At 37.0% G+C, this 10,168-nt stretch overlaps 1 protein-coding gene across 2 annotated transcripts; it reads right to left on the bottom strand.

Moving 5' to 3' along the window:
- Positions 1-2,840: 2,840 nt before the first annotated feature.
- Positions 2,841-9,121, bottom strand: LOC104112101 (KH domain-containing protein At5g56140). 2 transcript variants are annotated; one of them, XM_009621937.4, is made up of 7 exons: positions 8,886-9,121; positions 7,597-7,682; positions 5,491-5,636; positions 4,580-4,699; positions 4,379-4,507; positions 3,596-3,739; positions 2,841-3,475 (listed from the first exon to the last, which is right to left on the bottom strand). In XM_009621937.4, exons 1-7 carry the CDS (start codon positions 8,990-8,992, stop codon positions 3,326-3,328), a joined length of 882 nt encoding a protein of 293 aa, XP_009620232.1. In that variant the 5' UTR covers positions 8,993-9,121; the 3' UTR covers positions 2,841-3,325. The 2 variants fall into 2 exon arrangements, with proteins under 2 accessions (XP_009620232.1, XP_009620233.1); XM_009621938.4 differs by having other exon boundaries at positions 4,379-4,495.
- Positions 9,122-10,168: the final 1,047 nt, after the last annotated feature.

The raw sequence follows: 10,168 nt of genomic DNA, 5'->3' as shown, positions 1-10,168 counted from the left end.
ACCATTTTCAATACTGTGAGAATGCACGGCAGCACGGGAGAAAAATCTATTATTGATATTCTTGATGGGAGATGAAGGTATCTGATTAATCAAATAACAAGTTGTGAGAAATGCATCGTCCTAAAAACGCAATGGAATATGAGATTCAATAAGAAGTGTGCGAGCAGTCTCAATGAGGTGCATATTCTTTCCTCTGCAACCCCATTTTGCTGAAGGGTATACGGACATGATGTATGATGAATAATTTCTTGAGAAGTCATAAATTGCTGAAATTGAGAGGATAAATATTCTAAGTCATTATCACTACGAAAAGTGCGAATAGAAACACCAAATTAATTTTGATTTCAGCACAAAAAATTTAGGATATAGAAAACAACTCAAAACGATCTTTCATTAAGAAAAGTCAAGTACATCTTGAATAATCATCAATGAAACTAACAAAATAACGAAATCCTAAGGTTGAACTGACTCTACTAGGAACCCATATATCAGAATGAACTAAAGAGAAAACAGACTCTGCATGACTCTCAACACTACGCAGAAAGGAGGCTCAAGTATGTTTTCCAAGCTGACACGACTCACAATCTAATGTAGACAAACTAGACAAACTAGGCACCATCTTCTGAAGCTTAGATAAACTCGGAGGTCCTAAATGTCTTTGAATTAGGTCTGGGGGATATGTAACTAGATATGTTGTGAAGCGCTTGAGTCCATGACCCATGGTCCAAGAATACTAGACTAGGAAACACAAACAAAAGAATTACCAGCAACTGAAGTTACTTGTGGAGATGTCTGCTTACTTGCTCGATACTGAAGAAACTCATTATATTCCCCTTCAGATAAAGAAGATCCATGGTTACTTGTAGTCTCGGTCTGAACAACATAAGTATTTTTTGGCGGTCGACCATGTAAAGAATAGCACACTTCACAAGTGTGTCCAAGTTTATGACAGTAAGAATACTTGGGTATAGATCTTCCAAAACGACCTCCTTCTCGTTTATTCTCCATAGTTTGAGATGTCCAATTTTTCACTATCTGGGATGCAAGAACAGAGGAGTCAAGTGTCCGCGATGAGATCATTGGGTGACTTGGTGTTGCAACAAAGCGAAATAATCGAAAGAATAATTTATTAACTGTAGGGACAGTCGGACTAGCCAAAATCCGGCCATGTACTGAATCAAGGTCATTAGGAAATCTAGCGAGTGTAAGAACTAGAAACATCTTCTGTCGTTGCCCTTTTTGCTTTTTAATACTAGTAGAAACTGGCATTAACTTCTCAAATTCTTCCATGACTGTCTGTACTTGTCCCAAGTAAGTAGACATATCCAATTCCTGTTTCTTGTAGCTTGTCATTCGCGATATTACATCATAGAAATGAGATATGTCATTAGTGTATAAAGTACGAGCCTTTTCCTAGACTAAATAACATGTTTGGAATAGATGGAACAAGGGTATAAACTTGGAATGAATAAATCGCCACATGATACTACATAAATGAGCATTGAACTTCTCCCAAAGTGCTTTGGTCTTTTCATCTCCGTCCCTAGCCCTTTTTGTTAAATGATTTTGAACACCTTGACCTTTACACCATAACTCGACAGACGAAGCCCAAGCTAAGTTGTTTGAACTTCCCATTAAAGGTTCTGAGATAATCATAATACCGAAACTTTCAGAACCCGTCTTTTTAGACCCAAAAACATCAACTTCCTAAAACGTTATTGGATTGAAAAAAGGTCTAGCAAATTAGCACCAAATAAAACAAAGAACTAACTGTAGTTGCCGGAAAAAAAATATTGTAGCTGCCGAAAAACTACTGTAGTTGCCGGAAAAATTTCAAAGTGCTCGGAATCAAAAAATAAAATTACGGGTAGGCTCGGAATTACAAAGTGTCCGACTGCTTTGAAGAAGGTTTTTCAAAAAGTGACCGAAAAGGGCTCCACGCGCCGGCGCGTGGAGTAGATCTCGCCGGAAAAATATATCTCTAGTCGGCGCGTGAGACGTCAGCTACCGAAGGTGTTTGTTGGGGTTTGGTCGCCGACGCGCGGAGTAGATCTAGCCGAAAAAATATATCTCTAGTCGGCGCGTGAGACGTCAGCTACCGAAGGTATTTGTTGGGGTTTGGTCGTCGAGGGTAAGGAGATCTTGTGGTGGTGTTGGTTTTTGCACAATACCGATAAAAATTAATTTTTTACTTACGACAGACCTATGTTTGCCAGAAAAAGACTTCCGGTTGACTAATTTCTCTTCCCGGAGTCGCTGAAATTTATGCACTAACGATAAATTTCTCACGATTGATCTAATACCATGTGGTAAATATGACACAGAAAAGTTATATTATTGATATACATCAACTATAATACAAATATCCCTATTTATAATAATACACAATACCTACACTACTCATACTCCATGTAGTACTACCCTAATTTACATAACTAACTAACAAATACTATTCTTATACATAGCCAACCATAATTTTTAATACATAAATAAACATATATAAAAACAAAACTGCCCTTTCAAAAATCTTTTCCAAATCCTTCCCAAGTTTTTCAGAAGGTATTTTTGCAAGCAAATAATTTCAGAAGATTTTTCAATGCATGTTATTTTTAATACACCAAAACCAAACAGTCAATAAGAAATAATCTCAACACTACTAATACACCCTACTCAATACAATTCTTATAACCCTGCCAAACGACCCATCCTCAGAGTCTTCAACTAGTATCAAGATGAGAGCTAAACAAGAAGGCACCAATTACACAACCACGAGCGTATACACGCAGAAACTGAACACAAACAATAAATAAATGGTACCAAGTGCTTGATGTGCACATAACTAAGAAGAATGCTCCCCTAAAATAATACTAATAGATAATGTTCCAAAAGTAGTGCAGAAAAGGCACCAACTGCAGCGACTTGCAAATATTCACCCCACTTTTTTCTTTTTCTTCCCCCCCCCCCCCTGTTTCCCAGTACACACACGCCTCACTACCATTACAGGCATTCCAACACCATCAAATCACAAACTAGAAATAAATGGAATAATACAATGACGTTGGTAAGACAACGCTCTGGACAAACACCTGGCGACATCAAGCAAACCCCTAACCGGCCTACTATGAATTACTAAATCTTCCCCAACCAGAACATAAACACACTTCATATCATATAGAGACAAGTTAGAACTGGCACAGAACAGCACCAGTGCCCCGATGGCAGTGCGAGGCATCTTGACTTTATAGCAACACCTGTTGCATAGGACCTGCTGGTTAATGGTGTGTATCAATGCACAAGCTCCAAATCCCACTAGAGAAGGAATTGATCACCCCCTGGTTTTAGCCCTCTTCATCCCAAGACTGTTGTGGAAGGGGGAAACAGAACCAGACATTTGAGAACCTTCTTCACGAAGAGTACCATTAAGCATAGCAAGTTCACGTAGCTGCTGTTTTTTATAGAAATCCTGGGACTCATCCTGCATTTGGAGGAAGATGGAGAAATGACAATAGTGAACATCAAGTCTCCACTTTTGAAAATGTGTATAATACTAGACAAAAATGACAACTTGCAAATCTATGTTGAAAGTTGAAACTACCATAGGCTTGAGCAGATCTTCCAATATCTCATGTGCTTGCAATAGCCGAGCATCAATGATCTCCACTGGCAGTTCAGCCTCCACAATAACATGAAGAGGCTCATTCAGGTGTTCATACCCCGGCTTGCCCCTCATCATTTCTTCCTTCAAAGGTCAAAAATAAATTATCATGTTACATGTTGCTCTTCCATGGAAAACAAGAGTAATTACATCTTTTAACAGCATACCCACAACAGTTGAGAAAGATGATTCCAAGTGGCAAAATTGTACAAATTACAACCTGAGTACCACCTCAGACTACCCAATGACACTACCAGAGTTCCTGACAATTCTAATGACTGGATTCCAAATTTCACCTCAACCAAAATACTTTTAATACATCAATTTTGCACACCAACCTATGGAGTGTGGAAAGGCCCAACCTTAATCATCACAGATGAATCAACTGAATAAGCCTAAAAAAAGGCAAATTATCTCAAACTTTATCAAGCACTTCAAAACACATCATCAGCCAGTATGAATAGTACTGGAATACACACCTAGATAAGCAATACAAACTCTACGAGAAGATAATAGTCTTTGCAACGAGCTTCGGCTATTAACTAATGGCCAAAAAAGCGAACTGGTAGCTTCATTTACTACCATAGCTATCAGCCGGCAAAAAACATCCAACTCAGTCTAATTACCCTGGGACAAGACCAGGAGGAAAGGAGAAGGGAACAGAGGTCGCCTCTCATGCTTATTTCATGGGTTCTCAAATATTACAGCATTCCACAATATTACCTTTATTGGATCCTTGATGCTGCCGCGTCCTCTTATCAGAACCCGGCACTCGGTAGTAGCTTCCACTCGTTTTAGAGAGTTCCCTCTAGGGCCCAGGAGGCGCCCCACAAAATTGTACTGCAAATGTAACTAAAACACACACTCAACATGATGTAGCCAAAGCATGAATAACAGGATGGAAAAATAGATAATAATTCATACATTAGGATATTGGTCCACGGGTATATCAATTCTGAGTGTTCGCTTCACTATGAGGCCTGATGAGTTACTTTGAGTATTAAGCCAGCTTTGAGCAGATGGTGAGTGCATTAAACCTGATATCTGGACATCATAACCACAGAATTGGTTAAACAGTTTGTACTACACTACGGAGAACACCGGAAACCTCCTTATTTTAGACAACCAACCCTGAACCTCTTTAAGATTCAGTAGATTTAAGACATCCCAAAATCCAAGAGATACAAGAGGAATAATAAGAAAGCACATACTAGATGTATGCAAGTTTATAGAAAACAAATAAAGACAATAGACCCACTAATTACAAATGCAATTTTAACAAATAGACACACACTGAGACCCAACAGAACAGATCTTGATGAATTTGATCAACTAGGAAATAAAGTGCTGATGATTTTTCAAAAGCCAATAACCTGATTTTCCAATGTGTCACGTTGGATGAAAGCATCCTATAATATTTAGCAGAATTGAACGTAAAGAGTTTGTTAGTCCTAAAGCAATTGAATCGGGTTCTGCGTAACAAGCCCCGGACATTCTAATGAGAAAATTATTCAAATCAACACAGAGTAAGATGCTCCAGTGCTGTCATAGGCATCTACATCTCTTTCTAAAATTTAGCTGGACGTTAGTATATCAGAACAGTAAGACACCTAGTAACTAAAAGCAAAATTCTAAATCAAGATTCTGAGCTTAAACTAATATATCAGTGTCGCTGTGGTTAGCTTCAACTACCTGTCACGAGACAAGTGGAGATAGAAGTTAAAACACTTAATATGGAATCAAGTTAGCATGGAAAGTAAACTTTTGTCAAAAAAGCTTTTCAAAGATAAAGAATTAGATCTAAAAGATGTTATGTTAATAGTTAGTATCCATACTTCTGATTGAAATGGTGATGCCCATCTGTCCATATTAGCTCCTCCATTTGAATACATTCCTCCTGAAGCCAGGGGGCTAGCTTGTTCAAGCCCACTTTGATCTAAAACTGAAGCATTCCCCAACAGTGTAGTTACACGCAAAAGTTCTGCTTCAAAAATGTCAATTTCCAAGAATAAGACGTACCAGTTAGCAGTGGTTAATAAATCAGTTAGCAGCCACCACAATATGGACAACAAGACGATCCTTTATTGGTTAGTTATCTCACTGATTTTACAGGAAAAAATAATTTGTTAAAGCAACCAGTTAGCAGTGGTTAATAAATCAGTTAGCAGCCACCACAATATGGACAACAAGACGGATCCTTTATTGGTTAGTTATCTCACGGATTTTACAGGAAAAAATAATTTGTTAAAGCAATCAGTTAAATGGTATGGACAGAAGAGACTCCTAGGGTTGCTAATTTGCAGAAATCGAGCAGAGATCAATACTCTAGGTGGTTCTTCTAGACACCTGTTTTTTGAAATGCATAACGTCTTGTCAGATGAATGGCTGAAACCTCACACAATAATAAAAGGAAATGGAGAGGGAGGAGCATCTGCAATGAAGAGAGGAATAGTAGAGGTAGGAAGCATGGGGCGAAGAACCTAAGGCACAACAAGAATAAAAACCATCGCATTAGTAAAGGCACTTGAAGGCACCTTTTTTCAGGTGAAGATGCCAAACTGAGACATCAAGATATACAATCTTCTCAATAACAAATACTACCCCTGCCATTTCAAGTGATTCAGTATGACACTTCACAGCAATCAGAAGCAAAAAAAATTGTTTTCATAAAAATGAGTCCTGAAGAAGGAGAGGACGAAGAAGAAGGAGAAGAAGAAGGCATAACCTAACTGAAGAAGGGGCACATTATGCGGACAACAGCAAAAAATCACAACTAGGTTGAGACAGTCCTGGTTAGTTAGTTGTAATAAAAGAAAACTATTCCTTAATGGTCCAACTTGTCTTTGGCCATATCCTCCATCATTTCCTAGACATTTGAAAGTAGTTGTACGAAAAGAAAAATTATTCCTTATAGGTCTAACATGTCCATGGCATGCCATTCGCCATTTACAGACGCATTTACAAGAGGAATAACATGCCCAGTATGACCTCTTACTACGATACAGAAATACCCAAATGCAGGTCCATATCTCTAGCTTGAATGTTTCATCACACAACGAATCAATCCTTCCCTTAATACTGGACAAGCTCCAAAAAATGCACTTCATGCTTCTTCTATCTTAAGGACCAATTTTGAAGTCCTCATTTTAATCTTGTATACTACGAGTGTTGGACAATCGGTCATATTAAAGTTTCCAATTTTTCCTTTCATCAACTCCTTTAGACAGTCAGTGGCACATGCAGAAGTGCACGTTTCTTCTTTTCCGGATCAGTTACAGGCTACAGCACTAAATAGTACTAGAACAAAAGTGTAGGATACCAGGGACAATCAAGTATTATTTCCAACATATAGGAAATAAGCACTGATTCAACACCATGACTGTCTTAACCTCTTCTCTCTCTTGCTAGTGGGTGGTCACAACCTTATTTATAACAAATTTGTGACAAGCTCCGTCATTAGAATGTCCCATTCTCAAACTGAATTATTACGACACATCTTCTTTAATACACTCTCAATAAGCAGAAACGCCTCAGCAGACCATGGAAGAAGGAACGTTGAGATACTAATACCTATTTTATGGGCCAAATATATAGTCAATCATGAATAACAAAAAGACATTCATGGAATACACAAGTAGAGTTGTGAATCATCCAGAAAAAAGAGTGATGACCACCTTTACATAGAAGACTCAAAATTGAATTAAATTTACATCCAATTAGCAAAAAGAAGCATAAATGGGATTTACCATCTCATTATATTTTGATAAGAGGATTACCATCTTCAAAAAAAAAAAAAAAAAAACATGTACCTAGTAACTTAAAATGTTTTTCAGCCTCATTCTTTATCTTTTGACTTCTTATCGTGCTAAAGCAATAAAATTTACTTAATGATATCAGAAGCACAAGTGGCTAAAATAATCAAAATTCAACTTCCTACTCACCCTGATTCAGCAATCGATAACAATGAGGAAGGACAGGCACAAATGGGCTGAGCTTATGGCGTTCCGCAAGTAACTCTGAGAGATACCTGTTAACACAGGTTGACAAATTAAAGACTCGCAATAATTTACGGTATACGTACAAAACAAGAAGAAAATCATCCGTACATCTATCAAAATTTTCAGTTTATATTGCCAGGCTAGAGGCTCCAGATTCTAACAATTTTGAGTTATTATACCAATGAAAGGGATAATTGAATCCTTCAGATTAATGTTTAAGGAAATTCATTCTCATGATTCAGCATAGTAAAGCTTCCCATGAATAAATTTCACTAAAAATTTTTGAATCGGGATCTAGGGGGAAGGCTTTCACTAAAACATTCAAAACTAAGCTGTTCCAACCCAAATATATTACACGCACACAACTTTTTTGAAGATCGAAAAAAGCAATTTACATAGTGCAAGGGGGGTCTCCTTGTAAGTCTATCACTTAAAGTTTCTCCTTGTTAAGTCTATTACTTGACAGCAGTATAAGCAAAAATAAGCTCTAAATTTCAGTGAGTAGAACCAGAATGTAAATCAAAAGAACAGAATTTTAGTATTTGGTCAGTGGGTGCAACAGGTCGACCCACGTATGATAAGTTGCATAACCGCCACAAAGTAGTATTGGGTGTAGTGGTACTCCTCATCCACCAACTTAAAACCCCGGATCCACTTGGACTGATAAGTGCTGTAGAAGGGGAAAAAGGATCTTGGGAATTTGGATTATCAATGCCTGAGTAGTTCAAGCAAGGAGACTGAAACTATACTTTACAGCTGTTATTCTCTTAATTTCTTAGAAAAAGATTGGAAAAATGATGTGAAGGAAGGGGAAATCAATAATTATCAGCTTTCCATAGGGACAAAGCAACCAACTTTTCGAAGCAACAAACCTAATAAAAATATTGGAATGGGTGCAATAGCCAATCCTTGACCGTTTGGAATTGAGGCAGAGTTTATTGAACCTAAAACTGATGCTTTAAACTAAGGAAGAAACAGTTAAACCAGATCTTTCATTTTGGACAAAACAGACTACAAAAAGGAAAAGAAAAAAGAGGTCATAATCACAAAACATATTTAAAGCAGCATATAGAGGGAGGCAAAGGAGAAAAAAAAAACTAAAGATCGGATACAAGCTAATCAAGTTCAGCACGATCCACAAATAAGTATATAACCACATGAATCGGCAAAGACGAAGATTTGAAATTTATATATATAAAAGAGGAAGTTGTAGAGAAAAGGGGGAAACGCACTTTTCTTGGTCGGCGAGGGTAGAGGAAGCAGAGCGAAGACCACCGATGTGAGGAGAGTGAGGAGCAGAGGGAGATGGTGAGTAGGCCATGTACCTGCCGGACGACATATTTACCGGTGGCGGTGGAAAATTCTGACGACGACGACGACGGCCAGATTCACCCACTTTTCACTTTCCTAGAAGAGTCCCTCTCTTTCCCTCTTTTGGACTGGCAATGACCTGAAACTAGTACATTTTATAAGGCGTCGGTGGTTTGAGGGTGGTAAAAATTTGGTATATTTAGCTTTTGTATTATCACAGTCTGATAAAATAAGCTGCATCGGTTGTATTGTATTACTGCTACTTATATAAGCAGTGCAGAATTTTATACTAAAATTAATTTTTTATACACCAAACCAAACAACTTCTGCTTGCACAAAACATAGTAAGCGTATTGGTACATATTATCTTCAATATATTAACATCTTATTAGTAGACTGTGTTCATAAACAGAAAAATAGAAAACCAGAAACATTAGTTATAAAAATAGAAACGAAAATATTCTGAACCTATAAATTTTTTGTATGTACTTAAAAAATTTAATTTTTCACTGTTGTCAAAAATACTTGAATTAACTCCTTTCAGGATATAATAAAAAACTATTATGTAATAGCGATATTATAAATTATAAAATTTTGGCAAACTTAAATAGCATAACATATCATACTTGATACTTACTTTTTATTTAAAAAAATATAAAGAAATATATAAAAGAAAAGGAAAAATTTCTAGATTTTTGGCATATGAAAAATGAGGTCAAGCCTCTGAATTTATAGATAATAAAATGGTGAGATGAAAATATTTAATCCAAAATGTGTCTTTTCCTATTCACGCCTTAAAAAACCTAACAATACTAGTACTATTTATTAAGTTCAAAGACTTTTCAATTAAATTGTGTAGTAATAAAAATGTGATACAATAACAATAATTACATTAATTGAAATCGACGATATGAATCTTTAATATTTTAAACGTGGTAAAAATATGATACCACCTTAAAAAAGGAGGGGAGAACATAAGTGCTAAGGGGGAAAGGAAGAAAAAGTGGTTCAGTGCTTTTTACTGTAGAACCAAAGACCGTCCTTGTACTTCACACTTTGTGGATTTTGTGGTAGGTGGGCTGCTGGTCCTTTTGCTCTAATTCTCCCTTCTCTCCATTACTTTTCTTCCTCAATTCTCAACCATTTATATGACCGTAGGAATTTCGACTTTTGACCTAACAACCACTCTTCTATCCACCTTTTT

Source organism: Nicotiana tomentosiformis, chromosome 7 (genome assembly GCF_000390325.3).
Source record: "Nicotiana tomentosiformis chromosome 7, ASM39032v3, whole genome shotgun sequence".
NCBI lineage: Eukaryota > Viridiplantae > Streptophyta > Magnoliopsida > Solanales > Solanaceae > Nicotiana > Nicotiana tomentosiformis.
Note: the sequence above shows the minus strand (reverse complement) of the source record. Positions and strands in the feature narration are given on the sequence as shown.